Source organism: Plecotus auritus (genome assembly GCF_963455305.1).
Source record: "Plecotus auritus genome assembly, chromosome: 9".
Taxonomy (NCBI): Eukaryota; Metazoa; Chordata; class Mammalia; order Chiroptera; family Vespertilionidae; genus Plecotus; species Plecotus auritus.
In genome coordinates, this window is record NC_137783.1 from 149,083,267 (window position 1) to 149,110,899 (window position 27,633).

The window sequence follows — 27,633 nt, forward strand, 5'->3', positions numbered from 1 at the left end:
GGATTGTCAGGGACCTGCCGGTGTAGCACAGCTCATTGGGCCAAACCATGAGGAGCACCAGGCTCCCTCCCGCCCACGCGGGTTGTCTGCAGCACTTGCTCCAGCTTCCCCGTGACTCCACCCCGGCAGCCCCAGGTCAGGGGTCTGGGTCCTGGTGAGAGGCCACTGCCTCTGCCATGCAGCCCCCGCTGCTGCTACTGCCACTGCCCTGGCCCCCCACCTCCCCGAGGCCCCATCGGCCCCAGCACCTCCAGTCAGCCAGGCCCGGGCCCCTGTGGACCACCCTGCTCGTCCTCAAGATAGGCCCCCACCCTGTGCCTGGGCCATTGATCAGGAATGGCTGGGGGCTCCTAGCCGGGGAAGGGAGGGAGCCAGGAGGGGGACCGGTGGGGGGAGAGGGAGGCTTTGCCACGTCAGAGCCTTCCCACCTGCCCTCCTCCCACACGGCGCCGCCCAGGGCAGGACAAGCCTGGCCGGTGGCCTCAGACAGTGCAGCGTGAGGTGGAGAAAGGGGCTCTGCACAGCCCACAGCCGGGGTCCCACCTGCAGAGACCAGGTGTAAAACCAAGACCCGGGCGACTAAGGAGGGAAGGACAGTCCTGCCAAGAGACCGAAGACGAGTGAGCACCTAAGAGCCGGGCTGTGTGCTGAATGAACCAGGAGACCGGGAGTGGCTGACCGCCCCGCCTCACCCCCCGGCCGGCAGGGCCCGGACTGAGCAGGGCCGCTCGTGGACATCCAGGCCGTCCGCATGGCAGGTACGGTGTGGGCAGCCAGTGTGGGCGGGTGCCGGCTCTGGAGTGAGGGGCAGAGCAGGGACCAAGGAAACCCCACTGGACCGGCCCGGGCAAGAGGGTGAGGCAGGGGCACCCCAGGCTGGCAGGGCAGGGCTGATGGACTCCCAGCCATCCAGGTGCAATTATGGGGTGCCGACAGGCAGGAGACAGAGCCGCTTCTGGAAGGCGAAAGCCTTATCAGCTTGGGTGACCTTGGGCCTGTCCCCTCTCCTCTCCGGGCCTCACCCCTTGAGCATCAAGGTAAGGGCTAGACAAGGACCTTCTCCTAGACTGACTCGGTGCCTGTGGGAAATTGGCATCTCCCGACCTGAGCGCTGCTAGTTTTAGGGGAACTGGGCTGAGGACAGGCCCCTCCCCAGTTTCTGAGGGCACTGAGGGGCAGGACATTGACTGGGAGGGGCAGGGGGCTCAGAGAAGACTTGGGGGCCAGTGACCAGCCTGTGAAGCCCCCGGGCCCAGCAAAGCCATGAGCTTCTCCCTTGGGACCCACCACCGTGGACGCTGGGGGCTGGCATCATACCTGGATGTCATACCTGCAGCGGCCCACCTGATGGTCTGGTCCCAGAGGATGGGGGACATCTGTCTATCCACCCTTCACGCCCCACTGGGGTATGCAGACCGGACATTCCACCCACCCACTCCCCGACCCCAGGAATACCGGGGGCTTTAGCGAGATGCCCCTTCTCCACTGTGGTCCCAGGCCCCACACTCTTACCAGGTGCTTCCTCAGAGCCAGTTCTGGCCAGTTTGGCTCTTCAGACGCTCCCTCCACCCACCTATCTGTCTGTCTGTCCATCCATCTGACACCGATATTCTACCTCTGCCCCGGGGGTCCCACGTTGTTCCCAGACGCTCGGCTCCTCCTGGGGCCGCTATTAACTAATCGCTTGTGTTTGGGATTTTTTTCTATTTTAAAATTTTTAATTGTGGAGAAGGTACATACCACTAACATTACCATTTTAAAGTGCACAGTTTAGGGGCATGACGCACATTCACACTGTTGTGCAGCCGTCACCACCACCATCTCCAGAACGCTTTGCGCCTTGTAACACTGAAACTGTCCCCTTTAAACACTAACTTCCCCTCCCCTCCCCCAGCTCCCGGCCCCCACCGTCCTACTTTCTGTTTACCAATGTGACAGCTCTAGGGACTTCCTGTAAGTGGACTCACAGTATTTGTCCTTCTGTCTGGCTTATTTCACTCAGCATATGTCCTCAATTTCCTTCTTTTTTAAAATACATATCTCTATATATACTTATTTCAGAGAGGATGGGAGAAAGAGATAGAAACATCAGTGATGAGAGAGAATCATCAATCAGCTGCCTCCTGCACACCCCACACTGGGGATCGAGCCTGCAACCCAGGCATGTGCCCTGCCTGGGAATCAAACCGTGACCTCCTGGTTCATAGGTCCACCCTTCAACCACTGCGCCATGCTGGCCGGGCAGAACTTCCTTCTTTTTAGGCTGGAGAATAATGAATCGTGTCTGGATAGACCACATTTTGCTTATCCATTCACGGGCACTTGCACTGCTTCTGCCACTGCCTATCGTGAACAGTGCTGCTGTGAGCATGATGCACCGGGACCTGTCCGGCCGCCGCTCTCAGTTCTTTTGGGTATATGCTAGGAGGAAGGTGGTTGGGTCATGTGGGAATCCTAAGATTAGTTTTTTGGGGAACCACCATTCTGTTCCCCACGGCGACTGCACCGTTTTACAGTCCCACCAGCAGTGCACAGGGTTCCAATTGCTTCGCATCCTCACCAACACATAATTTTCTGTTATTGTTATTGTTTTGATAATCACCATCCTCGTGGGTGTGAAGTAGTATCTCATTGTAGTTAGGATGTTTGTTTTTTAACCAGAAGGGTGGAGGGTGACGCAGCTTTTTGGCCAAGGCTTGTGCCAGGATTGCAGATCAAAAGGCAGGATCTTGAGAAGAAAGTGAGGAGGCCAGAGCAGAAAGATGGCTCCCGGAGGCAGGATTTGGGCGGGTTTTCCAGGTCAGAGACGGTAAGAGCAATTCGTGGTAATGTGGGGGATCTCCTCTCAGCTCAGCTCTTCTTCGGCGGGACAAGGCAGTGGGGTCTCCACGGAGCTGAGAAAGACCCCCACCCCCACCCCCACAATCTCAGGCGTCCTGTTATCTATAAAACGTGTCATTATGAAGGGCTAACTGTGTGCCAGGCCCCGTAGGTGTCCTCCCGGGCCCTCATAGCAGCCCTGTGAAGCAGGCATTGCGAAGCCCTGGTGGTGGATGTGGAAGCTGAGGCTCAGGGAAGTGAAACAATTTGCTCGCGGCCACCTGACAGCTCAGAGATCCCCTGCGGAGCCAGCCAGGCCTGGCCTCTGGCCTCCAGGGGCATTTTATGTATTTTTAAATTTTTCTTTATTGATTAAGGTATTACATATGTGTCCTTATCCCACCTTGCCCCTCCACGGCCCAGCTCATGCCCTCACCCCCCTGGTGTCTGTGTCCATTGGTTATGCTTATATGCATGCATACAAGTCCTTTGGTTGATCTCTCCCCATCCCTCCCCTACCTTCCCTCTGAGGTTTGATGGTCTGATCGATAAGTGAGCATTTATTTACCTTACGAGGTGATGCTGAGTCACGTTAACTGTGGGAACACACAGACCTGGCAGTCAGGGAGGACTTCCTGGAGAAAGAGGCACCTAGATGCAGCCTGGAGGCTGAGGGCTAGCTGGGTGGAGTGGGGGCGAGCAGGGTCCATGCTTCTGTCCTCTCTCCCCAGCCTTCCTCTCTGCGGGCCTTGGGGTACTTGCAGCTTCTGAGACCTACCCCCTGCCCATGAGCAGCTCCAGCTGGGAGCCCCGGCTGGTTTCTCCGTTCCCATCAGGCCTTTCCACTGGCTCCACAGGGGCCCGAGCCATGGCTGAGCCCACCGGGCAGGGCCCCAAGAACCCACACGTGTCCAGCGTGACGGTCCAGCTGGAGATGAAGGCTCTGTGGGAGGAGTTCAACCAGCTGGGCACAGAGATGATCGTCACCAAGGCAGGCAGGTGTGAGGGGCAGGTGGGGTGTGCATGTGGGGGCGGCCGGGCCAAGCTGGGGCCGCACTCAGGCCGCGGGCACCTCCCTCCCGCAGGAGGATGTTCCCCACCTTCCAGGTGAAGATCCTGGGCATGGACTCGCTGGCCGACTACGCCCTGCTCATGGACTTCGTGCCCCTGGATGACAAGAGATACAGGTGTGGGGGCCACCGGGGGAAGTGGCTCAGTCCGCAGGTGCCAAGATGGGGAGTCGACCCCTCGCTGCACTCCGGGGAGGCAGGGGCCAATCAAGCAGCATCAGGGAGGCCTATCCTGGGGCAACAGTGGGGAGTCTGGTGGCAGGGGCACCAGCCCAGCAGCCGATAGTGGGCAGTGGGCCAGCCGGGACAGGCAGAGTGGGCTAGCCCAGGACGGCAGGTGGAGCCACAGGAAACTCTCAGAGCCTCTGGTCCCTTGTGTGCAAGATGGGGGTAGTGCATGGAGGTGCTAACAGCCCCTTTGCCCCGCCAGACTTGGCTCCAGGCAGGGGCAGCAGGTGAGGGTGCTGTGTGATGCAGACGGGCACCCTCACCAGCTCGCTGTGCTCCCCAGGTACGCCTTCCACAGCTCGGCCTGGCTGGTGGCAGGCAAGGCGGACCCGGCCACACCCGGCCGTGTGCACTTCCACCCCGACTCACCCGCCAAGGGCGCACAGTGGATGCGCCAGATCGTGTCCTTTGACAAGCTCAAGCTGACCAACAACCTGCTGGACGACAATGGCCACGTGAGGCCCCGGCCATGGGGGGCGGGGCCGGGCCTAGTCAGGGGCCTGATTCTGATGAACAGGAGCCAGGCCTTGCTGCCCAGCATCCCCGCCCACTGCTGCTGGTCACCTGGCCGAGGCTGGGCCGCAGAGGGGACTGTTCAGGCAGGTGGGGGAAGTGGGCTGAGGGAGTGGGAATGTCCCAGCAAACACTGTCCTTCTCATGGACAGTGTATGGACCACCCACACGAAGCCGGCCCGTTATAGGTCACACAGGACTGGTGACACTCTGTCGATCAGACAGAGATCGTGCCCTCACAGGGCTCACCTCCTGGGGGAGGGGCAGATGGTGAGCAAAAGTCCAGGAAACACTGGATGCGGTGTCTCCGGCGGGGGAGGGGGGGGGGATAAACGCCAGGAGCAAAAAGGCCCCAGGAACGGGGCTGGGAGGCGGCTGTTCCTCGGGGCCCAGGAAGTTGCTGCGGAGAATGTGGACAGGGTGGGAAGGACGCGGAGGGAGCCTGTGCATCTAGAAGGGCAGCTGTTGCAGGTGGGCAGAGGCGCTGAGAAATGTTGGGAGAGCTGGGGGCCTGCATGGACGCTGCCATGTGGCTGCATTGGGGCGAGGAGGGGGAGGGGGAGGGAGAGGCCCTAGGCCAGGCTCACCTGCTCACCCGTTGGCTGCAGAGAGGATTCTGGCTTTTACTCTGGAGCCACGGGAGAGTTCTGAGGAGGGGGTGACATGTGGTGGCTCACTGGGGTTGCTGTGTGGAGAATGGACGAGGGGCCAGGTGGAGGCAGGGAGACCAGCCAGGAGGCAGCTGAGGAAACCCAGGTGAGATGATGGAGGCCAGATGGGGTAGAGGCCCTGGGGTGGGAGAGGTGGTCAGATATTGGACAGTCCTGAAGGCAAGGCGGGCAGCAGAGATGTGGGTGTGAAAGAAAGCAAAGCAGCAAGGATGCTCAAACCCAAAGGGCCTGGACCACCCGCAAAAGAAGGGCGGCCTCAGGCCCAGGGCATTCCCTGCCCCGGGGATGGCACTTCAGCCTCAGTGACAGCTTGCTGCTGTCCCCCCACAGATCATTCTCAACTCCATGCACCGCTACCAGCCCCGTTTCCATGTGGTCTTCGTGGACCCGCGCAAGGACAGCGAGCGCTATGCCCAGGAGAACTTCAAGTCCTTCGTCTTCACGGAGACCCAGTTCACGGCCGTGACGGCGTATCAGAACCACCGGGTGGGTTGGGCCACAGTATGGGGCACCTGCCGGCCCATTTCACAGGCATGGAGACTGAGGCTCAAGTCTCTTAGTCACCACATGCACACAGACTCCAGCCCTTCTCTCCTTCCCTGGGACTCAGTGAGCATCTGCCCAGTCATTCCCCTCCCTTCACACCCGCTGTGGTTCTGGGTCCCAGGGCCTCCTGACTGGGGGGTCCAGGGAGGTAAGGATGGGTGAGCCTGGCGCCCCACAGCCTTTCCACAGTTCAGACCCATAACTTCACTCTCTTCTCTGCAGATCACGCAGCTGAAAATCGCCAGCAACCCTTTTGCCAAGGGCTTTAGAGAGAGTGACCCGGACACCTGGTACTGACTGACTCCCGTCAGGCTTGCCCCGCTGCCCTGACCCAGCCCCTCAGCCCCATCCCCAGGCATCTGCTAGGGCTGGGCTCCTTAGGCGGGCCACGCCCATTGACTGGTCCTGGGGTCTCATTGGCTGACTCTGAACCAGATCCTTGGCATGGTTCTTCACCTTGACCCCTGCCCATCCCTGCCTGCCCCCCTGCCCCCATCCCTGCCTGCCCATCTCCAGGACTGCATCTGCACAGCCCCTGCTCAGCGTCCCGGCCCGGAGTCACAGCCTCGGCCCCTGCCTGCTGACAGGCTCCACAGAGCAGGAGAAAGGTTAGACCCCAGCGGGACCAGAGCCGACACGGTGGGTGAGAAGCCAGGGGGCAGCACCACAGGGCTTCCAAGAAGGGGCTCCAGCACACTCAGCAAGCCCACTGGGCACCTGTGTGGACAGAAGGGGAAGCAGAGATTTCTCAGGCAATTTGGGGCCCAGGGCAGAGAAAACAGGGTAGGGACACATTTCTGAGACGGGGGAGACGGGGGGTGGGGAGTGCAGGTGCGAACAGGTGAACTTCCTGGAGGAGGTGGTTCCCAAGCTGGGCCTTGCAGGACTGGGAAGGAGAAAGTGAGAAAGAAATTCCAGGCAGGCAGAGGCAAGAGCATGAGCAAAGGCTGAGGTGGGCAACTTGGGGTGGGAGAGGCAGAGAAGAGCAGGAGTGGATGTGAGGGGCGGTCTGGGGTTCACTCAGACCACTTCCTCCCTCAGATCCCAACAAAGCTCCGGCTTCCACCTCCAGGACCCCTGCTCGGCTCCACCACCCGCTGCTGGCCACCCCTGAGGCTCTGCTGGCCCCCACCACCTACCGGGCCCTCACCTATCAGGACCTGTACCCTGGAGCCTCAAGCTCTCTTGGAATCCCAAGGGCCCGGCCGACACCATATCCCCTCCCCAATATCCAGGCTGACAGGGATCAGCGGGGCCTGCCCCTCCAAGCTGGGTTGGGGCTCCTGTCCCCCACTGCCACGTGCCTGAGGTCTCACCAGGACCCTCAGTGATGATGGGTACCCTGTGGACAGAGTCCTCTTACCCTGGACCCCACGCCCTCCTGCCTCACCTCTGCAGAGACCCCTCCCTTCCCAAGGACAGCAGTGAACACAGAAGCCCAGAGAGGGAGGTTACCTGCCCAGAATCACAGCAAGGCTGGGATGGTGCCAGGCTTGGAACCAGGCCTCCTCCCTCCCAACCTGTCCCCTTCTGCCTTGGGGGTGACTCCTCCAAACCCTGCTCCCCCTCTTCCTTACCCCAAACATTAAACCATTTGGCATGGGTGGTCAGAGCACTTCTGTCCTCAGGGCTGAGGGTGGAGGGCTTAGGACCACTCCAACGCCAGAGCCTGGGCTGCAGACACCCAGAGCTCTCCCAGTGCCCCTGGCCCCGGGCTGGGTGGGAGGCGGAGTTCCTGCTCCCCACCTGTGTGCCCAGATGAGGGCTGAACTGCAGCTCAGAGAGGTACTTGCTCAAAGTCAAGGTTTGATGACACCTGCCACTCAACGTCTAGGTGCTGGGCATAGGTTGGGGTCGTCTGGCCCTCAGGGGCCAGGGTCTGGCCGAGGGTTACAGAACCACAGGAGGCAATGGCCCCACGGGCCAAGGTCGGGTGGGGGAGGGATTTGAGAATCTGATCAAGACTGACACGGGCCAGCATCTAGAGAAAGCGACCTTTAAACCAACACCTAAAGAAAGGAGTAGAAAGGAGAGGGAAAGGGGCCTGGAAGAACGACGGGAGAGAGCTCCGGGAAAAGGCCAGGCGGGAGTGGGTCCCTAGGAGCGAGAGGTCGCGGCGCGGCCCTGATATCCTAGGGAGCGCCCCATGAACCCCCTAAACACCCCCATCTTGTGAGGTGCTTGGAGAGGAACGGACACCCATGGGCGCAGAGGGACGGGAGCCGGCGGGGCCTCAGCAGCAAGACACCCCGATTCCTGAGCTCCGTGTCGGAAGGGCTGAGTTCGGTCCCCGAGCCGAGCACGACCGATGGTCGAGGACACACAAGCCTAACATCCACCCCAGCTCCTGTCCTCTGCGGGCAGCCAGGACATCGGTCCACGCCCCTTCCGGGCCCGCCCACCGCTTTCCCTTCTGGAGCCCGCCCCTTGCACAGGCCACGCCCCTCGCACAGGCCACGCCTCTAAACCGCCGGGGCAACTTCGGAGCCCCAAGGGCTAGGGCTGGGGCGGGGCGGGGCGGGGCGGGGCGTTCGGGCCCATTCCTGCGCCGCCCGCGCCGGGTCCCTGAGCTCCTGAGCTCTGCCCGCCCCCGCCTCCCGCGGCCCGGCGCCCTGGCAGTAGCGGCGGCGCCCGGCCGGACATGCTGCCCGACTGCCTGTCGGCGGAGGGCGAGCGGCGCTGCCGGCAGCTGCTGGCAAAGGCCACGGCCCGGTTCCGCGCGCGGCCCGCAGCGGCCGCAGTGCTCGTGCCGCTGTGCTCGGTGCGCGGAGTCCCGGCGCTGCTCTACACATTGCGGTCCAGCCGCCTGGCCGGGAGGCACAAGGGCGACGTCAGGTACCCCGCCCGGGACCTCCTCTCCCCTCTGGTAGGAGGCCGCCGAACCCCGGAGACGCTGGGACCGTGGCCCAGGCACTGAGCCTCTCCGAGCCTCGGTTTCCGCCTCCATAGAATGGGTCTGCGGAGAGCCCGTCGGCCCGGGCGCCGCGTGGGCTCCCTCGAAGCGCGCCCGCATCACCTCGAGCCTGCGACACCTCTCCCTGAGCTGTGACCCCCTCTAAAGAGGCAGCACCTCTCCCGGCCACTGTAGGAAGCTTTGGGTCCCAGAGCCTTGAAAGCCCGGGGGCGGGGCTTTCCGGCTTCCCGCCCTGGCCCCGCCCTCGGCGGAGATTGGGGACACCTAGGGTCAATGTCAGCGCCTGGGGGCTACCACAGACAGAATTTGCACGTCTGAGTCCCAGGCCCTCTTTCCCTTACCTCCATTGTTCAAAGAGGTCAAGAGTCTGGAGAGGCCCTGTGGCTTCCGACGGCCTCACTGTAAACTCGGGGCAGGAGCTTAGGGGTCACTGGCCCTCCACCACACTGCCTGTGCCTGTTTAGTTTCCCAGGTGGCAAGTGTGACCCGGCTGACCAGGATGTGGTGCACACGGCCCTGAGGGAGACCCAGGAGGAGCTGGGCCTGGCTGTGCCTGAGGACCATGTGTGGGGTGTCCTGCAGCCCGTGTATGACCAGGTGAGCCCACCAGGCTCTGAGGCCACAGCCATCCTCTGCCCCATTCACCCACTCTGCCTGCCCTGGGCTAGGCACGGGGACCCCAGGGACAAGGAGCCTGGTCATGGAGTCCAGCAGGTGTAGAATGCAGTGAGCACCAGGCACCTGCCTGCCCCTCCTCTTTCATCCCCCACAACCCATCAGGGCGGGGCCAGGGGTATTTTTATCCTCTTCTCACAGGGATACTGAGGCTCAGGTTCGGGTGGAAGTGGCTCTGGGGTGAGCCAGCTCTGCCCAGTTTGGTGGGTGAGGGTTGGGGAGGCTCCACAGGGTAGGAAGGGATTGAATGACAAGCGGCAGATTTTAGGGTAGTAAAAGTAAGGGACGGTTGTTCTAAGTGGAGGGAACAGTCTGCGAAGGCCCAGAGGCCTGAATGGGAACCCGAGTCAGTCAGCATGGCTGGAGGGAGCCCCACGCAGGACAGGGGCCAGATGGACCTGGCCTTGACTGCTAAAGGCCTCTGGATGGCAAGGGTGGGGTCTTCCTCTCAGCCTCCCTTCTCCAGCCCCAAAGGCCTGCCAAGGCCATGCCTCCCTTGACTGCCTGCCTTCCTGGCCCAGGCAAAGAACACCGTGGTGCCGGTGCTTGCTGGTGTGGGCCCACTGGATCCCCAGAACCTCCAGCCCAACCCCGAGGAGGTGAGTAGGGGCAAGGATGCCGGGGCACAGGGCTGTCCCAAGGGGAAAAGCTGCCATGGTCAGTCCTCTGTCCACCCTCTCGCTGCCTCCTGTCCATAGGTGGAGGAAGTGTTTGCACTGCCCCTGGCCCACCTGCTGCAGGTGCAGAACCAAGGCTATACCCACTTCTGCAAGGGTGGCCACTTCTGCTACACAATGCCTGTCTTCCTTCACGGGCCACACCGTGTCTGGGGGCTCACGGCTGTCATCACCGAGTTCACCCTGCAGGTCTTGGTACCTGGTGCCTACCAGCCCCGCCTGGATATCCCTGGGGCGTGGAGGCTCCGGAGCTGAAGACTGGTCCTCAGCAGCCCCTGCCTTCACCCTGCCAGGCCAGCTCCACCTCAGGACTGAATAAAGAACGTTTACCAACTCTTTGGCAACTGCATCTTCTGCACTAGGGCCCTGACCTCGAGCAGACCCCATGGGACAGCTGGTCTCCTGGCTGGGGCACCTCTGTCCAAGCACACTGTCACCCCCCGCAGTGGGCACTTACCCTGCACCAGGTACTTGGCATCATTTCTCTCGTTTCACCCTCACCTCAGCCCTGTGAGGTGGGGCCAACACTGTCCCTGGCTGGTGAGACTGGGCTCAGAGAGGACAGACACCTTGACCAAGCTGGGATTTGAACCAGGCCCTCTCTGACTAGAGCCCAGACTCTTAGCCACTGTGTGCCTTCCTCCATGCCTGGCTGACCACGGAGTCCCGGCGCTGGGCCGCAGGAATCTGGAGAGGAGCCCTGCACATGACTAATGAGCGCCCCCCATGCACCAGCTGCTGTGTTGGGGCCACATCTGCGGACCAGCCAGATGTTGTCCTGGCCTCTGGGGGGTTGAGGGGCCCAGACTAGGGGATACCTTAGACCAGATACTCATGTGGTTGCACATTAAACAATCACATATAAATAACAGTGGAATTATGCAGGGTTCTGTGAAAGAGTTGAGGGGGGACAGTTGGACTTTGGCATGTGGACTGGGCAGTATTAGCCAGGACAAGTGATAGGAAACTCCATCCACTGGCTGACGTGGCCAAAAGAGGAGTGGTGATTATGAATCCGGGGTTAATGTAGCTTCAGGCATGGCTGCATCCCGGGGCTCTCTCTGGCTGTGCTTTCCGCCGTGCTGGCCTCATTCCCAGGAGCAGTCTCCACTCCACAGAGAGATGAGGAGAGGGCCACAGCTCTAGGGGGCTCCAGTGTTCCATCAACAGGAAAGAGAGCTGCTTGGCCAGTGTAACCCAGAAGTGCACTGCCCTGGCCTGCTGGGTCACAGGCCCTTCCCGGAGCCTGTCGTGTGGCCTGCTGCATTTGGAATTCATTGATTGGCAGGGTCTGGGGCACAGCCCTGGGGAGGAGGGTGAACCCCTAGGCTGGGAATAGGGAAGGGGGCGGCCCCCAAAGGACCACTGGGAAAAGGGAATGCCGAGCAGGTAAAAGCCAGCCAAGTTCCCCTTCAGAGAGTGACCTTGAAACCAAAGGCAGGAGTGAGCCGGGTCAAAGGGCAGGGTAGGGCAGTTAGGGCAGCAGCTGCACATGCACAAAGCTTGGGGTGTTCAAGGAAACCATGAAGAGTAACGTGGAGATGAGGGGGTGCCTAGGGGTATGCCTCAGTGACGGGTTAGGATTTTATCCCAAGGCCGTAAAAGGAGAGAGAGGAGTTGATGTGCTCTGATCCATGTGCCAAAAAGCTTGAGCTGCAAGGAGACCAGACTGCAGATACCCTCTTCCCCAAGTGCCCCCCTCCTTCCCGGTCACCCCCCCATTCCACATGAACCCTCCCATCTCACCTCCCCTCGCACCCCTCCATACCTTCCAAAGTGCCCCCACATCCCCGCCCCTTCCCACACACCTCCCCACGTGCTCCCTCCTCCTGCACCCCTTCCCTCTCACCTACCTCCTCATCCCCACACACCCCTCCCCTTGCCCCTCACACCCCTGTCACCGCTGGGCATCCGGCCTCCTCGAGGGCCTTGGAGCAGGTCCCATGATGGTGGTAAAAATAACCACAGCATGTGAACAGGGGGAGGAGTTGACAAGGGTGGAGGGAGGCTGATGCCCCCTTGCCCCATGCTCAGTAAGGGACCCTCGGAGTTGAGGGCAGGGAAGTGCCCTCTCCTGAGCCCTGGAGGTGGGCTCTGAGCTCCGTCCCTCCCCCGCCCTCGCGGGTACCAGGAGGCCTTGGGTCACACAGATGAGTCACCTCAGTCAGGCGCATACCCAGTGCCAGCAGCGAACAGAGCCAGGTGGCGGAGCTCTCAGAGAGGTAAGTAGACCAGCAGGCACTGCCAGCGCACCGGCTCCCCTTCCAGGCTGAAGCCCCCCACTTCTTCCCCACCCACCCAACCCTGCCCTCTGTCCTCAGGTCCCCAGCTGCCACCCAGGACCCTTCTCAGCACCCGCAGTGATGCCTCTTCACCATGTCTCGGCCCAGTGTGGTCCCCTCATGTCCAGTCCAAGGGGGCTTGTCTGAGTCCCCTCCCCTTGCCTGAGCCCCCATGGAGGGCACTGAAGCAGCGGGCTGGAGGCGGCCACAGCGGGTGAGCATGCAGGAGCACATGGCCATCGATGTGAACCCGGGACCCATCCAGCCCATCCACCTCATTTCTGACTACTTCCCGCATTTCTACCCCTTTGCCGAGCCTGCCCTGTGTGCCTCAGACCCACACCCTGCAGTGTCTCCCGCCATCGGCTCTGCACCCCAGCCGCAGCCAGACCCAGAGCCAGAGGGAGACTCAGACGACAGCAGTGAGTGGGGGCAGGGGAGGAGGACACCTTGGGCCCAGGATGGGGTCTGAGGCATCCCAGGCATCTGACCTGTGAGGGGCAGGGCAGGAGGCCAGAGGAACTGACCTGCATGCCACCTGCCCTTAGCTACCCTGGGCACCCTCGAGTTCACACTTCTTTTTGATGCGGACAACAGCGCCCTGCACTGCACAGCTCACCGTGCCAAGGTAAGGATGGGCGGGGGCCCCTGAGCCGGGGGCCTGGGCCACAGGCCTGCCCCATGTCTATTGTTTCTTCCCAGGGCCTCAAGCCACCAGCCTCAGGCTCCTTGGACACCTATGTCAAAGCCAATCTGCTGCCAGGGGCCAGCAAGGTGAGGGCAAGACCCAGGCTCCTACTGCTGCCCCTCAGCCACACACCCAGCCTGGGACACCCACCCGTCCTGGCCGGATCCTCCCGCAAGGCCTGGACCTCAGGCCTGGAGACCATTGCAGGCTGCACAACTGGGGATTCTGTGAGGGAGGTGGCCAGGGTGGGGCCCTGGGGCCGAGGAGGCCCTGACCCACCCTGCCTGGCCCTCAGGCCAGCCAGCTGAGGACGCGCACAGTTCGGGGCACAAGGGGACCTGTCTGGGAAGAGACGCTCACTTATCACGGCTTCACCCACCAGGATGCTGGGCGCAAGACCCTGCGGTGAGGCTTGAGCCTGGGCCACGAGGGGACAGGGTGGAGTGGGGGCTTGCCTGCCCAGGTCTGACCTGGGTGGCCACCAGGTTGTGTGTGTGTGAGGACCCACGGCTGCGGCCGCGGCGGCGACGAGTGCCTCCCGTGGGGGAGCTGCGGGTGCCCCTGCGGAAGTTGGTGCCCAACCGAGCCAGGAGCTTCAGTGTGTGTCTGGAGAAGCGGAGGCTGGTGAGTCAGGGTGGCGCACAGGTGGGCTTTGGGGTCCAGCAGTCTTGTGATGGGGGAGCTGGAGAGGGAAGGGGCAGGGAGGGAAACTTGGGCAGTATCCGGCCAAGGTGACCAGGCTCTCTGCTCTTTCAGACCAAGAGGCCGGAGAGCCTGGACACATCCCGTGGCATGGCCCTGTACGAGGTGCGTAGGACAGTGGAACTGAGCAGGCTGTGAAGGGGACAGGCCTGGGGTACTCGGGCATCAGGCAGGCGTGAGGTGGGCTTGGAGAAACTGAGGCCAACCCCCATACGTTCTGTGAGTGCTCAGAGCCCTGGGGAACAGCCAGGCCAGAGGATATGTGGGGCACTGGGGGCCACCTGGAGGCAGATGCTGAAACTGATGGGATTTGTCTGTGGCCAGAGCAGCTGGGAGGGCAGGAGAGAATGGACAAGGTGGGGCTCCCTGGCTGCTCCCAGGGGTCAATGTGGGGCTGGTAGCCCTAGACAAGCCCTTGTCAGGAGGCAGTGACAGTAACTGGAGGGGCCCCAGGGGAGACCAAAGACTAGGGCAGAACCCCTTTGGCCTGGGAGGGGCAGGGATGCTGCAAGGCTGAGGCAGGACTGGCACAGGCCCCACTCAGACGGAAGGTCCAGTGCTGCTGCCCTGCCCCCTAGTGGAGCCACAAGTTACTGCAGCTGATGCCTAAACAAGGCCAGGCAAGTCCCACCTCTGTGGCTGGTAACCGGTGCCACCCACTTCCTGTCCCATTCACTGCAGTGCGGGGGTACACGGCAGGTGCCCACGGGACACTCCCACAGGAAGAACTAGATGCTAGCATGGTGGTTGGACTTCCTGCAAATCGAATCCTATGTTACGTATGGGAGAAACATGTCCTTCCCAGCCTCCCCACTGGACTCCTCTTGCAAGCACCAGGGGCCGAGTGTGGCAAAAGGCATTCGGCATCTGGTCCCGAGGATGGTGGGGGGCGAGGAGGGTGGGTGTTGTAGCTGAAAAGACCTGTACGTCCTTGAATGGAGAACAGCCTCTCGGAGCTGCTCCCGAGACATGGGCTTTACCAGCAGGAGGGTGGCGTGGGCACTCAGCGGGAGGCCATCAGCAAGTGCCTGGCCTGTCTGTGGCTCTCAGCATCAGTTTCCTTCCTCTCCATGGCAAAGATGTGACCTGCCCTGTCACGTGGCCTGAGCAAGCCCCTCCCCTTCTTAGGTTCTGGAGGGTACAGCTGACCCGGGAAATTCCCTTCCAGGGCACCAGGTCCACAAGTTTGTGAAACTGAACCATGAAGTTAAATCACTGGCCCCTGACTTCTTTGCAGCCAGTCTGAGCTCTCACACCCTGGCCAATACTGGTGGGTGGGTGGGCTTTGGGCCGCAGGGTCTGACCCCAGCCTACCCTGCAGGAGATGGCAGAGGTGGCTGGGGAGGAGCGCGGGCGCATCCTGCTGTCACTGTGCTACAGCTCTCAGCGGGGCGGCCTGCTGGTAGGGGTGCTGCGGTGCGCCCACCTGGCCCCCATGGATGCCAATGGCTACTCGGACCCCTTCGTCCGCCTGTGAGTATGGACAGAGGTGGACAGGTGGGCGTGGGGATTCCTCAGAGCCTCTCTGGGGCTCACCTCTCCAGAGCCACACCTAACCCGACCCCATCCTCCCCAATCAGATTCCTGCATCCAAATGTGGGGAAAAAAACTAAACATAAGACCAGTGTTCGAAAGAAGACCCTGAACCCTGAATTCAATGAGGTAAGCCAGGGCCAGGCCAAGGCAGTCCTGCTGCTCTGGGGTGGGGGAAGTCAGCATCCTGCCTCAGTCAGAAAACACAGGTCCCAGCTGACCTGAGTCCCTCACCAGCCTAAGCCTGTTTCTGAAGCTGGGGAGGACCCGAGGCTTCCTTCCTTCCTGTCTCCTTCCTGGCAGGAGTTCTTCTACGCAGGCCTCAGGGAGGAGCTGGCCCAGAAGACCCTGCTGGTGTCTGTATGGGACTATGACCTGGGCACAGCCAATGACTTCATTGGTGAGGGGGAATGCAGGAAAGCTGGGCGAGGAGCTCAGTGGGCTCTCAAACACCTCTTGACTCCTATCCCCCAATCCAGGTGGGGTGCAGCTGAGTGGCCGAGCCAGTGGGGAGCGCCAGCGGCACTGGAGAGAGTGCCTGGGCCACAGTGACCACCGGCTGGAGCTGTGGCACCCGCTGGACGGTAGTGCACCCCTCCAGCTCAGCGACTAGCTGGGGCACCTGGCCCAGCCCTGCTCACTGCTCCTCCCCCAAACTGACCCAGACGCCGCCTCCACAGAGTTGGGAGGAACCAGGGCTGCCTCACCCACCACGCTCAGCCTCTAGTCAAATTGTTTCCCTCCTCCCCTTCCAAATGTGCCCAGCCAAATCAGGAAGCAGGAATAAACCTCTCCTCTAATCCAGACTAAACCAAGCTTCTTCTTTCCTGGCCCATCACCTCACAGGGCAAACTGGACCCTGCTCTCCTTGTCCCCACCCTCAAGGGCCCAGGTGTGGACCCCAGGCCACAGCTTTCCCCTCCTCCCCACCCCAGCTTCCTGTAGGAAGGGTGGGTGTTCAGGATGGTCTAGGACAGACTCACTGATGCATAGGAGGCCAAAGTCTGGATTCACGGCATGACCTTGAGCTGGCCTATCCTTTCCAAGCCTCCCCATCTGGGAAACAGGCCCCATGAGTAATGGAGCTCAGGGGAGGGGGAGAGCAAGGCCACAGAGAAGCTGCAACAAGAGAGTGGGCAGCACTCGCTTTATTGTCCTGCCGTGTGGATGATGGACACCAGCCCAGGGCAGCAGGCTCAGGCGGCAGCTTGCCTGACCTGGTGCTGCTGGGCAAACCGCTGCATCCGGTCCTCAAGCTCCGGCCGGAAGTGTCGGATCAGGCCCTGGGAAGGGGTGGGGGCACTGTGTGAACCAGGGTCTAAAAATCCCCAAGGCCCTGGGCTCTCAGCAACCCCACAGTAGTGCCACAGAGCAGGGCAGTGAGTACCTGCACGGGCCAGGCGGCCCCGTCGCCCAGGGCGCAGATGGTGTGGCCCTCTATCTGCTTGCTGATCTCCCACAGGGAGTCAATCTCGGCTGGCCGGGCGTCCCCCCTCACAAAGCGGGCCATCACCTTGTTCATCCAGTCCACACCTGCAGCCACAGTAGGAAGAGACTGAGAGAGGCCACAGCAGGCCGGCAGCATCTGTTTATTCAGGGTCCAGAGCCCACTCCACCTTTGACCTCTGCCCAACCCAGGCCCAGGGTGAGCCACAGAGAAAGCCCCACCCTGCCTGGTGCTCACCCTCGCGGCACGGGGTGCACTGGCCACAGCTCTCGTGCTTGTAGAACTCAATGAGGCGGGCGATGGCTTTCACAATGTCCGTCTGGAGAGACAAAGGACAGTGAACAAGGACCCAAGGCCTGAGCCTCAGTCCCCAGAAGCAGCCCCTTCTGACTCCACCGTGTTCTGCCACTCCCCGACTCTCCCTGGGTGTCCTGCACTGCCCACTCTCCATGGCACCCTGCCTCAGCGCAGCCTTGCTCCCCCCTTGCCCACCTGTATCTCGGGCTGCAGGGTCTGGGACGCAAGAGCTGGCAAGAGTTCTCAGAGCAGCCACGGGAGGGGTACCAAGCAGGCTGGCAGGAGGTGGGGACTGGGTGGGAAGCTGGGGCCAGCCCTTACCGAGCGATCCATGACGATCACCGCAGCCGTGCCCAGACCCGTCTGTGCCTGCACCAGCGCGTCGAAGTCCATCAACACCGTCTCACACACGGACTTGGGGATCAGTGGGGTGGACGAGCCGCCGGGGATCACAGCAAGGAGGTTGTCCCAGCCACCCGTGACACCCCCTGGGGTACCAGTCAGTCCCCAAAATGATGGATGGTCAGGGCTGGGGCCAGCAAACGTGCCTAGTCCTGAGCCCAGGGTCTGTCAACCCCCGCCCCAGCCCCAGGCCCTTCCAGCCCTGGCTCTCTCCACGAATGCCCTGCCCTGCCCCCTGCCCCCTGGCCCCAGGCCTTACCTGCATGCTTTTCAATCAGTTCCTTCAACGGCACCGACATCTCCTCCTCCACGGTGCATGGGTGGTTGACGTGGCCAGAAATGTTGAACAGCTTGGTGCCCGAGTTACGCTCACGGCCAAAGCTAGCGAACCAGGCACCCCCTCGGCGGCAGATGGTGGGGGACACAGACACTGTCTCCACATTGGCCACAGTGGTGGGGCAGCCAAACACTCCTGTGAGGAAATGGGACAAATCAGGGCGGGTTTCCTGGCAATGGGTCTGTCCCAGGGTCCTGCTCCCATGGCAGAGAGCCCCCCTTCTATTGCTTTATCATTCTCATCCCCACTGGACCCCAAAGCCCAGCAGGTCCTGCACTGCCTTGTTCACCCCCCTGCCCTTTGCTCCCAGAGGGCTGGAGGGGACTTGGGTGTCTGGCGTGGGGGCTTAGGAGGTGGCACTGGTGGAGCCTCTGTGTTGTTACCACCTACTCTCTGTGTCTGGCCCCAGTGCAGAAGGAACTCAGAAATTCCCTAAGAAAGACCAGTGGGGACCCGAACCCAGATCCCGGATTCCGCAGGACCTAGGACAAGGCCCAGGATTGGGCCAGATCTTACCCACGTCTGCGGGGAAGGGCGGCTTCAAGCGGGGCTTGCCCTGCTTGCCCTCAATGGACTCGATGAGCGCTGTCTCCTCCCCGCAGATATACGCCCCAGCCCCGCGCACCACGAACACGTCAAAATCATAGCCGGAGCCACAGGCGTTCTTGCCAATCAGACCAGCCTCGTAGGCCTCTCGGATGGCCACCTGTGGGACAAGGGTGAGAGGTGAGGTCACTGTCCCCAAGGGCCTGGGGATACTGTGTGTGCGTGCGGGGGGCAGAGGAGAGGGGAGAATACAGGCCCATCACCAAATCCAGGGCAAAAGCCCCCTTTGACAGGAATGGAGGACGCTCTGGGAGGGGGTGAGGACTTGTACAGTGTGCATCCCATTGTAACAACAACTTAAAAATTCTCCAACTACATCTATTTTTAAAAGAAAGGTTTTAGAATAATGAAAAATTTAGCAAGCACTTTCTCTAGGTAGTGGATCTGTGTGAGATTTTTCTCTTGTGTGTGTGGTTTCCTATCTTCATAATAAGTACTGCTTCTGCAATAGAGGGAAAGACCCTAGAGGTTTAACTTTAAAGTATGTAATAACAATAAATTTTATACATGATGCTACTACGTGGGCCCTATACTGCAGGCATCACTAGGGTAAGAATCACCCCTTGATCACTGACCCTTCTGCAGGAAATATGCCCTCTTATGAGTTCCCCAGCCCACCCACACTCGAGAAGTCATGGAGCCACGGTAAACCTCCCAAGTTGAGACTCTGGAGTGTACTGGGAGGGCCCAGAGAAGGAGGCCTCTGGGAGCCAGGTCCCAATCCTGACACACGCAGGAGTGGCCAGCACTCTCCCAGTTGGACGCCAGACAGATTAGGCGCTAAAATCTAAGAATGACTATGCCGGGTGAGTGGGCGTGTGAGTACACACGGAGCACCTCCTCCTGTGTGATGTCCTTCCCCCAGCCCACCTGCAGATTGGAGGCCTCATTGTAGAACTCCCCACGGATGTAGATGTAGGCTGCACGGGCACCCATGGCCCGGCCCCCCACGAGGCAGCCTTCCACCAGCTTGTGGGGGTCGTGACGCATGATCTCCCGGTCCTTGCAGGTGCCCGGCTCCCCCTCATCTGCGTTCACCACCAGATACTTGGGCCTGTGGGGGCCAGCAGGTCAGTTAGGCTACAGGGCCACCAGGGAGGGTCTTTCAGCCCCCACTCTACCAGCCAAGCCTCAAAGATGTCTCCTGACAGCCAATCCCTCTCTGCCCTCCCAACATGTTCCCAGGGTTCTGCCTGCTCACCACCAATGACAGGCAGCTCACCGTCTATCCCACCTTTGACCTTTGACAGGAAAGGTTTGGTTCTGCTGTCCAAATGTCTCTTTGTGCTCTCCCAAGAGCCCAAATTCTGCTCTTGGTCACAAAGGGCTTTCTGAACCCCCACCATATCACTGAGCCCAGAAGGAGGTAGGAAGCTAGCTGACCTGTATTATTTGCTTTCTGTGTGCTGACCAATGAGTAGGCCAAAAGCTATACAAACATTATCTCTTTAATCCCCACAAAAGATAATATCCATTTAAAGAAAAGAACACTGAGGTTCAAAAAGGCCAAGAGACTGCTCAAGTTTAATGATTAGAAGGCAGAGCTAGGAATTGATCAATTAAGTCGCCCGAGTCAAAATCTTGTGCTGCCCTGACCAGGTGGCTGTTTGCTGGAGCACTGTCCTGTACCCCAAAGGTTTTGGGTTCAATTCCTGGTCAGGGCACATACCTATATAGCAGGCTCGATCCCCCGTAGGGGTGTGCAAGGGAGACAACTGATTGATGTTTCTCTCTCACATCGATGTTGCTCTCCCTTCCTTCCTCTCTCTCTAAAATCAGTAAACATATCCTCAGGTGAGGATTAAAAAAAAATCTTGTTCTGATTCTGCTACCCTTCAAGTCTCCCCTGAGGAACACCAGAGAGAACTGAGTCCCACCTGCTTAAGCTCCAGTAACATTTTTCCACTTTATTCACTCCAAGGCAACAACCCAAAGCCCTGGGTAAGCCAAAGCCACCCGCAGGTTTCTCCTGCAACCCCATCTCCCCTCTAAACACACCTGCCATCTGAGGGCTTATTCATGAAGCTCCACTTGAGGCCAGTGGGGAAGCCGGCGCCTCCACGGCCCCGCAAGCCAGAGGTCTTGACCTCACCCAGGATCCAGTCAGGCCCCTTCAGCAAGATCTCCTTTGTCTTGTACCAGTCACCTCGACTCTGGGCACCTTTCAGCCTGGACAGAGTAGGGAAGGTGGTGAAGGGGAGGCCGTGCCCTGCGACCCACCAGGCTCAGGGCACCATCTCACCTCCAGTCATGGCGTCCATATAGGTTGGTGAAGATCCGGTCTTCGTCCTTCAGGGAGCCAAATGAGGTTTTCTTGGGCGCTGCCTGGGGACAAAGAGGGTCAGAAGGCCCAGCAGAGCTCTGGAGTTATGAGGGGCCAGACCAGAAGCTACAGATTCTTAGGTCCGCCTGACCAGACGGGGCTGCGCTAGGGAGAGGGTAGGGACCTCAGCAATAGAACCCTGGTAGCATCATAGCTACCACCACCCCTAGTAACCACTTTCTGTTCAGCAGGCACCGGGCTAAGCATTTTACATCCAAAACCCTGTTTCTTCCTCATAACCCTGAGACAGGAATGAGTTTACAAAGGAGGAAACTGAGGCTCAGAGCAAAACGAACTTACGTAAGGGCATATAGCCAAAAGCAGCAGGGAGAATTTGAGCTGAGGTCTACCCGAGGCCAAACCCACAGCACCATACTACCGCCCTGAGCCCAGTGTAATGGCCTGTCCATGTCCGTGTCTGGCTGTCTGGCTGGCGGAACCTTGGTTAGGCCAGGGCCTTATGTTACTAACAATGCTGGAAGCCAAATGTGTTTACTGATGGAAAAGAAATGCCTCACTAGGACTGGGTGGAGGGAGACCCACTTGGGATGAAATTGATGAGGAGAGGTGGGATCTGGAATTCTACAGAACCCAGGGGTGAGCACCCCAGCTTAGAGCTCTGGGGGACTGGCTCCCAGATCCGGAAGCAGAGCGCTGAGCGGGGAATCGAGCGGTGCATGACCCTCTCCAGTTTTCTGCATCTGCACAACGGAGCAACGACACATTCACGCCCCACAAGGCTGTGGCGAGGAAGGAATGAGGCACGGACGCTTCACCAGCTTCAAAACTTCCCTAAGGGAAGCCGGAGGCAGGAGGGAGTCAGCCTCCCGTTGGGACCCGTTCCCCTTCTACACCCATGCCGGAGGGGCTACCTTCCTGCCGGACTGGGGAGACGAGGAGGGTTCTCCAGGAACCACTACACACCCACGGGACAGCGCGCGCGGAGACACGGCAGCGAACACCCCTGGTCCGAGCCAGGCCGGGCCTCACCGTGTCGCCGCTGAATCGCACAGACACCCGCGCGGGGAGCGACCCGCCGAGCAGTCGCCGTGCCGCCAGCATCGCGGGGGCCAGCACAGTCACCTCCCGCTGTCACCTTCACGGCTCTGAGGCCGAGGAACCGGCGCGACCCAAACGCTAGGCGGCGCACAGGAAGCGCGTCACGCGCCCCGGCGCCGGCGGCGCGCACAGGCATCACTGCGCCTCTCCCACCCCGCCCTTCGCCCCGCCTTTAGGGGAGGCCGGAAGTGGCCTGAATAACGCTGGGGCTGCTGGGAAATGTAGTCCGACCCGCCTTTGTTTTACCACCGGGCTGGTAAGCACTTGCTGACTGGGACAACCACTGGCCCGCTTTCTGAGCGTTTGCTTCCGGACCCAACCTTTCAAACCTCAAGTAAACAAACCTTGCGCGTCGCCTCCTGCCAGTTTCTGGTGTTTTCCACGTTCTATAGGTTCAGCATTCAGTGTGCAGCTCCTGTATGCACAAGTGCTTGCGGGGAGGAGAAAACGGCCTGACCCTCATGACTATGTTAATTCCATTTTATACATGAAAAGAATTGAGGCCCATGGAGGCTTCATGCCTTGTCCATAGGCATCCACTGAGAGTGTTAGAATTGGAGTCAGATCCAGGCCTTTCTTCCCAGAGTGCCCCGCGCACCACAAACCTACAGAACAGTTGACACACATGTGACAGTCGTGGGATGTCTGTGGTATTTCCAAAAGAGGCGCCAAAACAATGGCAACTTGTCTAATGTCTTACAGATGGGTAAGGCAGTAACAGGCCCAGAGCCCAGCAGTCCTGGCTCCCAGCCATGGCCCCTCTCCTGGCTGGGGAAAGAGATTGCCCAGACAGATCTGGGGATTACACAGCTAATCCGGAGTTCAGACTTGAGCTCACGAATGCCTCCCTCTGGGGTGGGAGCAGATGGGTCAGGGTGGAGCCAGAGGATGGATTCCTTCCTTATTCCTCGCTAATTGCGTCAAGGGGACACAAGGCCATGGGGAGAAGGCAGCCTGGGACAGGAGATGGCTGGACATGGGATGATGGGAAATGGAGCATGAGGGACAGGGTCTCCCATTCATCCAGCGCCAGGCTGTGTGCCAAGCACTTGCCATGTGTTATCTCGTTAATCCTCCTACAACCTAGGGTGTAGGAATGATGAGCCCCTGTTTTCAGAAGAGGATAGAGTATCAGCATCACTGAGTGGCCTACCCAGCACAGCATCTGCCAGAACGTGGCTTGAGGTCTCCTGACCCTACATCCCCCACTCCAACCCCACCCACCTGCTTGCCAGGCTCCACTTCATGTCACCTCCCAGGAAGCCCTTCTCTGAGGTGTCCCAGGTCCTGGCTCTCACCTCTCCCTCTGCACCTGTCCCATCCTATGTCATCATCTGCCTCCCCCACCAGCCTCCACGCCACAATGGGGGAGGTGTCAAGATCTCTCCAGATTCACTGCATTCTGCCAACTCTGCCTCCTGAACACTCCCCGTACCTGTGCCTTCAGGCCCTGCCCCATGGTCATGGCCCCTCAGCTTTCCCTGGATTTTGCATAGCCTCCTGGAAGTCACCCAGCCTCCCATCTTGGCCCCTCCAATCCCTTCTTTGCACCCTGGAACTGTGCTTCAGTTTCCTCTAATGGGAAATGAAGGTAACATGTGTCTGCTAAGGATGGGAACCGTGAGTGAGCAGTGCCTGATACACAGCAAATGCCCAAAGACTGTTGCACTGTAGCTGAAACCGGTTTGGCTCAGTGGATAGAGTGTCGGCCTGCGGACTGAAAGGTCCCAGGTTCGATTCCGGTCAAGGGCATGTACCTTGGTTGCGAGCACATCCCCAGTAGGGGGTGTGCAGGAAGCAGCTGATCGATGTTTCTAACTCTCTATTCCTCTCTCTGTAAAAAAATCAATAAAACATATATTTTTAAAAAGAATGTTGGGCTGTATACACTGGCCTGTAGATTAATTTAGAGAAGATCCAATCTGTACAATATTAAGTCTTCCTACCCAGGAATGGGATGTCATTCATTTTTTCAGATCTTTTAGGTCCTTCACTAAACATTTAGGATGTTTTCTTTTTTTAAAAAAAAAATCTGCACATTTTTTTTAATATATTTTATTGATTTTTTACAGAGAGGAAGAGAGAGGGATAGAGAGTTAGAAACATCGATGAGAGAGAAACATCGATCAGCTGCCTCCTGCACACCTCCTACTGGGGATGTGCCTGCAACCAAGGTACGTGCCCTTGACCGGAATCGAACCTGGGACCCTTCAGTCCGCAGGCCGATGCTCTATCCACTGAGCCAAACCGGTTTCGGCTGCACATTTTTTAATACAGGAATTTTGTGCGATGTTTTGCATTTCTATGTTTTTTGTGATATCTGTTCTAATAACATTTTCTAATTGGCAATTGATTGTGAATAGACAACTGTTGATTTGCCTCTATTGAGTCTGTATCTGGATCCCTTAACGGACTCCCCTGTTATAAAAGTGTGTCCATTCAAGCTTTTCTATTTGCCATGCTGATGATCATATTGTTGAGAAGTAATGAGAGTTGAGTCTCTTCCTGTCCAAGATCAGGTTTCTTTTTCTAGTTTCTTTTTCTTACCTTCTTGCACCCACTAAGAACTTCAGACGACGGGTGAGTAGTGGTGACACCAGTGAGCTTCCCTATGTGAGGTGGGGCACTTTCCACCTTTTTCCTGTACATCACAGGAGCTTGCTGAGCGTAAGAATGATCATTTCCTGAAGCGTGACTAGAAATCATGTAAGGCCATCTAATTAATATGTCTGGCCTTCCTTCCCTCCCAAATTCTGCACTCCGATCTTCTGAGTTGACTCCATTTGTGACAGGACAAGGAGGGCATCTTTGGTCCCCCATACCCCCCGCCACCACCACCCACTTCATACTGCTGGTGGAGACTGGCCTGTCACAGGGGGCTCTCAGCTTTGCTCTCCAGAGCTGAGCCCAGACGGAGAGCCTGGCCCAAGCCCTGTGCATTCACCCAGGCTGTGTTCCTGCCTCCTGGCTAAGACACGGGCTAGAGTTTTCCCTATGTCTTTCCTTCAGAGAGAGGCCTATTTCCAGTCCACACAGAATTGCCTTTTTCATTTCTGCGTGTTAGAGATTTCATTGTTTTTTCTTCTCTGAATTTGATGTGTTTGAGAAGGACAGGATGGATTTCAGGTTGTACTCTGCTACCTTGAACTGGAAATCTTTTTCCCCATTAATTTACACTTTTGAGCCCTGACTGGTTTGGCTCAGTGGATAGAGCATCAGCCTTTGAACTGAAAGGTCCCAGATTCGATTCCGGTCAAGGGCATGTACCTTGGTTGCAGGCACATCCCCAGTGGGGGGTGTGCAGGAGGCAGCTGATCGATGTTTCTCTCCCATCGATGTTTGTAACTCTCTATCCTCTCCCTTCCTCTCTGTAAAAAATCAATAAAATATATATTTTTAAAAATGTACACTTTTGAGAACGTGGAGTCAATCAGTCGTGACCGGTGGGGTGCACGCGGGAACGAGGTGTGCGCCTCTGGGGAAGCAATGCCACGATGAACCCGGCCAGATGTCCCCCTGCTCTCCAGCGGAGGGCGCCCTCACACGCTCTACAGACCTAGCACTGCCCTGAGACCCTCCCTGTTAGCCCGCCAGTGCCTCAGGGTCCCTCCTTGGCTCACACGGTCCTGAACTCTGGGCACTACCTGCACTCTCCACCAGGGGGAACCTGTGAGGTCACACAGTTGGGCAGAGGTCCTGGGCACCAGTCCAGTCCCCTCGGCCCACCCAGCCCGGCACCTCCTGGCAGCAAACCACGTTCAGCAGAGCAGGTCCAGGTCTCTGGAATGCCCCCCACGTTGGTTCTTTGCCACAAAGGCTTCAGTCTGTTCTTTTTCATCCCGTGTGGCCCTTGATGGCTATTTGGGATAATAGACGCAGAAAGAGCTCACAGCCCCTTGACTAATATCAAAAGGGTAGAAACGTGAGACTCTCCTTCCCCATTCCTAGGAGCTCAGTGTTGAGAAATGCCAGGCTTGGAAATCAGCAAAAAGAGAACAACCTGCTGAGTGTTTATTATTAGACACAGGTGAGCTGTTTGTCTTCCCTCACATCCTTCTTTCCCGTGACCACTTCAAACCTGACAAAGCCAATTTCCTCCCAATTTCCTCAACGCAGAGCTGCAGAGGACATATGGCGGGGACCCCGGTGCAGCCAGTATTTACTGCTTCCTTCCTCCTTCCTGAACCCCACGCCCCTCCCTCCGCCCGCACCTTGGCTGCTCAGGGCCTCACGGGGCGGAGGACAGGGAGGGCAGGGGGGGCGTAACAGCACAGAGATGTCACATCTCCAATTTTATCTGTAAGTTCAGTGTGAATTCCAATTAAAACCCATCACAGCCGAAACCGGTTTGGCTCAGTGGTAGAGCGTCAGCCTGCGGACTGAAAGGTCCCAGGTTCGATTCCGGTCAAGGGCATGTACCTTGGGGGCACGTCCCCAGTAGGGGGTGTGCAGGAGGCAGCTGATGGATGTTTCTAACTCTCTATCCCTCTCCCTTCCTCTCTGTAAAAAGTCAATAAAATATATTTTAAAAAAATAAAATAAAACCCATCACAACTTTTCACGGAACTGGGAAAAGGGTTACTAAAATCTAGACGAACAAACAAAGGGCCAAGAATGGCCAAGCCGTTTTGGAGATGGGGCGGGGGCGGGCGTGGGGAAGGCTGTAAATCCTCGTCAGATCGCAGGAGTAATGACCACGCTGGAGTCCTGGGGACCAGCAGGCCGTGGCTTCCCATATGTGGTGCTTCTTCACCACGGTTTGCTGGGAGTCCTGCAGTTTGGTTTTGATTTGTTCTCTGGCATGCGTTTTTTTTTTTTAATATTTTTTTTATTGATTGCAAAGAGGAAGAGAGAGATAGAAACATCAATGATGAGAGGGAATCATTGATTGGCTGCCTCCTGCACGGTGGACTGAGCCCACAACCCAGGCATGTGCCCCTGACTGGAATCGAACCTGGGACCCTTCGGTCCACAGGCCGACGCTCTATCCACTGAGCCAAATGGTCTAGGGCAGGCATGCGTTGTTTTAAGACAGATTTACAAATGTAACTATTATAACTTTATATTAAAGCTATGGACATTAGGGTCTTTTGCTTCCTGGTTCTATTTTTTGTTTTTGATTTATGGTTTTATAATGAGAGACTGCTGTCTGGATTATTTCTCTCTCCCTCTGGGAAGTTCTGAAACTTTCTGAGGCATAATAGATGGTTATGACAGAAAATGTCCCAAGAGCAATCGAAAGGAAGGCGCCTTCTCTTGTTCCCTATTGTAGAGTTTTAAATCTGTTGTTTCCAGTTGCCAAAATCTCCCACTAGCTTTTGCTTTATAAATGTGTATTGGGGGTGAGGGGACATAGAAGCCCGTGTCTCCCACCTTCATGAGAGACAGAGTGTGTGTTTTGTGTTTTTTGGGTTTTTTTTTTTTTGTGTGTGTGTGTGTGTGTGGTGTTCGTGACTTTGAGAGGATTCTGAAAGATTAGTGGGAATGCCAACGCCAACATTAAAAAGGACAGGTGGTTGCAAATAGTTCTTTTGTGTTTACCATCTATCTGATCCTCTGATAGGCAATAACCATCACTGTACAAGAGAAATCCTTAGTTTGGGTAAGTAGTAAAATGTATTCACTTGGAGACCTTGCTTAAGAACTTCATCCCCAGCCCAAGGCCCTACAGAAACCCCTTACATTTTTTTCTGGTAGTATTTTATTTCTCTCCTTCACGTGTACGTGCACCCTGTTGCAGGGTTTCTCGGTCTTGTGCTGTGGACATTTGGGGCTTGCGCTGTGGACATTTGGGGCTGTGTCATTCCTTGTTGGACAGCTGTCCTGTGCACTGTAGGGCGTCC

General features: G+C 58.3%; 4 protein-coding genes across 7 annotated transcripts; 3 read left to right on the forward strand and 1 right to left on the reverse strand.

Moving 5' to 3' along the window:
• Positions 1-751: 751 nt before the first annotated feature.
• On the forward strand, positions 752-7,179 carry TBX10 (T-box transcription factor 10; the record flags this gene model as incomplete). Its single annotated transcript, XM_080640736.1, has 8 exons — positions 752-758; positions 3,552-3,819; positions 3,906-4,007; positions 4,402-4,573; positions 5,633-5,788; positions 6,071-6,138; positions 6,365-6,456; positions 6,890-7,179. The coding sequence occupies 8 exons, from the start codon at positions 752-754 to the stop codon at positions 7,177-7,179; spliced, it is 1,155 nt and encodes a 384-aa protein (XP_080496862.1).
• Positions 7,180-8,331: 1,152 nt separating this feature from the next.
• On the forward strand, positions 8,332-10,581 carry NUDT8 (nudix hydrolase 8). Of its 2 annotated transcripts, none has more exons than XM_080687917.1 (4): positions 8,332-8,683; positions 9,227-9,359; positions 9,959-10,036; positions 10,136-10,581. In XM_080687917.1, the coding sequence occupies exons 1-4, from the start codon at positions 8,490-8,492 to the stop codon at positions 10,367-10,369; spliced, it is 639 nt and encodes a 212-aa protein (XP_080544043.1). In that variant the 5' UTR covers positions 8,332-8,489; the 3' UTR covers positions 10,370-10,581. The 2 variants fall into 2 exon arrangements, with proteins under 2 accessions (XP_080544043.1, XP_080544044.1); XM_080687918.1 differs by having other exon boundaries at positions 8,347-8,683; positions 10,304-10,502.
• Positions 10,449-16,127, forward strand: LOC308257834 (double C2-like domain-containing protein gamma). Of its 3 annotated transcripts, none has more exons than XM_080687914.1 (12): positions 10,449-10,581; positions 12,246-12,336; positions 12,436-12,818; positions 12,945-13,024; positions 13,099-13,170; positions 13,380-13,489; positions 13,570-13,708; positions 13,841-13,891; positions 15,108-15,259; positions 15,367-15,448; positions 15,623-15,719; positions 15,799-16,127. In XM_080687914.1, the coding sequence occupies exons 3-12, from the start codon at positions 12,569-12,571 to the stop codon at positions 15,930-15,932; spliced, it is 1,167 nt and encodes a 388-aa protein (XP_080544040.1). In that variant the 5' UTR covers positions 10,449-10,581; positions 12,246-12,336; positions 12,436-12,568; the 3' UTR covers positions 15,933-16,127. The 3 variants fall into 3 exon arrangements, with proteins under 3 accessions (XP_080544040.1, XP_080544042.1, XP_080544041.1); XM_080687915.1 differs by lacking the exon at positions 10,449-10,581 and having other exon boundaries at positions 12,099-12,336; positions 12,436-12,610; positions 12,713-12,818; XM_080687916.1 differs by lacking the exons at positions 10,449-10,581; positions 15,623-15,719 and having other exon boundaries at positions 12,096-12,336; positions 15,799-16,126.
• A 325-nt stretch (positions 16,128-16,452) lies between these two features.
• Positions 16,453-21,951, reverse strand: NDUFV1 (NADH:ubiquinone oxidoreductase core subunit V1). The gene is made up of 10 exons (XM_080642979.1): positions 21,722-21,951; positions 20,651-20,733; positions 20,407-20,577; positions 19,279-19,462; positions 18,319-18,508; positions 17,725-17,937; positions 17,385-17,551; positions 17,004-17,085; positions 16,707-16,852; positions 16,453-16,602 (listed from the first exon to the last, which is right to left on the reverse strand). The coding sequence occupies exons 1-10, from the start codon at positions 21,791-21,793 to the stop codon at positions 16,516-16,518; spliced, it is 1,395 nt and encodes a 464-aa protein (XP_080499105.1). The 5' UTR covers positions 21,794-21,951; the 3' UTR covers positions 16,453-16,515.
• Between the last annotated feature and the right edge of the window lie 5,682 nt (positions 21,952-27,633).

What these genes read in the sequence shown, in the direction of transcription:
- NUDT8 (XM_080687917.1), top strand. Translation starts at nt 8,490, where the DNA reads ATGCTGCCCGACTGCCTGTCGGCGGAGGGCGAGCGGCGCTGCCGGCAG. An exon ending in AGGCACAAGGGCGACGTCAG is followed by an intron (nt 8,684 to 9,226) that starts GTACCCCGCCCG and finishes GTGCCTGTTTAG; the next exon opens with TTTCCCAGGTGGCAAGTGTG. An exon ending in TCCAGCCCAACCCCGAGGAG is followed by an intron (nt 10,037 to 10,135) that starts GTGAGTAGGGGC and finishes TCCTGTCCATAG; the next exon opens with GTGGAGGAAGTGTTTGCACT.
- LOC308257834 (XM_080687914.1), top strand. Translation starts at nt 12,569, where the DNA reads ATGGAGGGCACTGAAGCAGCGGGCTGGAGGCGGCCACAGCGGGTGAGC. An exon ending in GTGGCATGGCCCTGTACGAG is followed by an intron (nt 13,892 to 15,107) that starts GTGCGTAGGACA and finishes CCTACCCTGCAG; the next exon opens with GAGATGGCAGAGGTGGCTGG. An exon ending in TGAACCCTGAATTCAATGAG is followed by an intron (nt 15,449 to 15,622) that starts GTAAGCCAGGGC and finishes CCTTCCTGGCAG; the next exon opens with GAGTTCTTCTACGCAGGCCT.
- NDUFV1 (XM_080642979.1), bottom strand. Translation starts at nt 21,793, where the DNA reads ATGCTGGCGGCACGGCGACTGCTCGGCGGGTCGCTCCCCGCGCGGGTG. An exon ending in TGCGATTCAGCGGCGACACG is followed by an intron (nt 20,734 to 21,721) that starts GTGAGGCCCGGC and finishes CTTTGTCCCCAG; the next exon opens with GCAGCGCCCAAGAAAACCTC. An exon ending in ATGAGGCCTCCAATCTGCAG is followed by an intron (nt 18,509 to 19,278) that starts GTGGGCTGGGGG and finishes CTTGTCCCACAG; the next exon opens with GTGGCCATCCGAGAGGCCTA.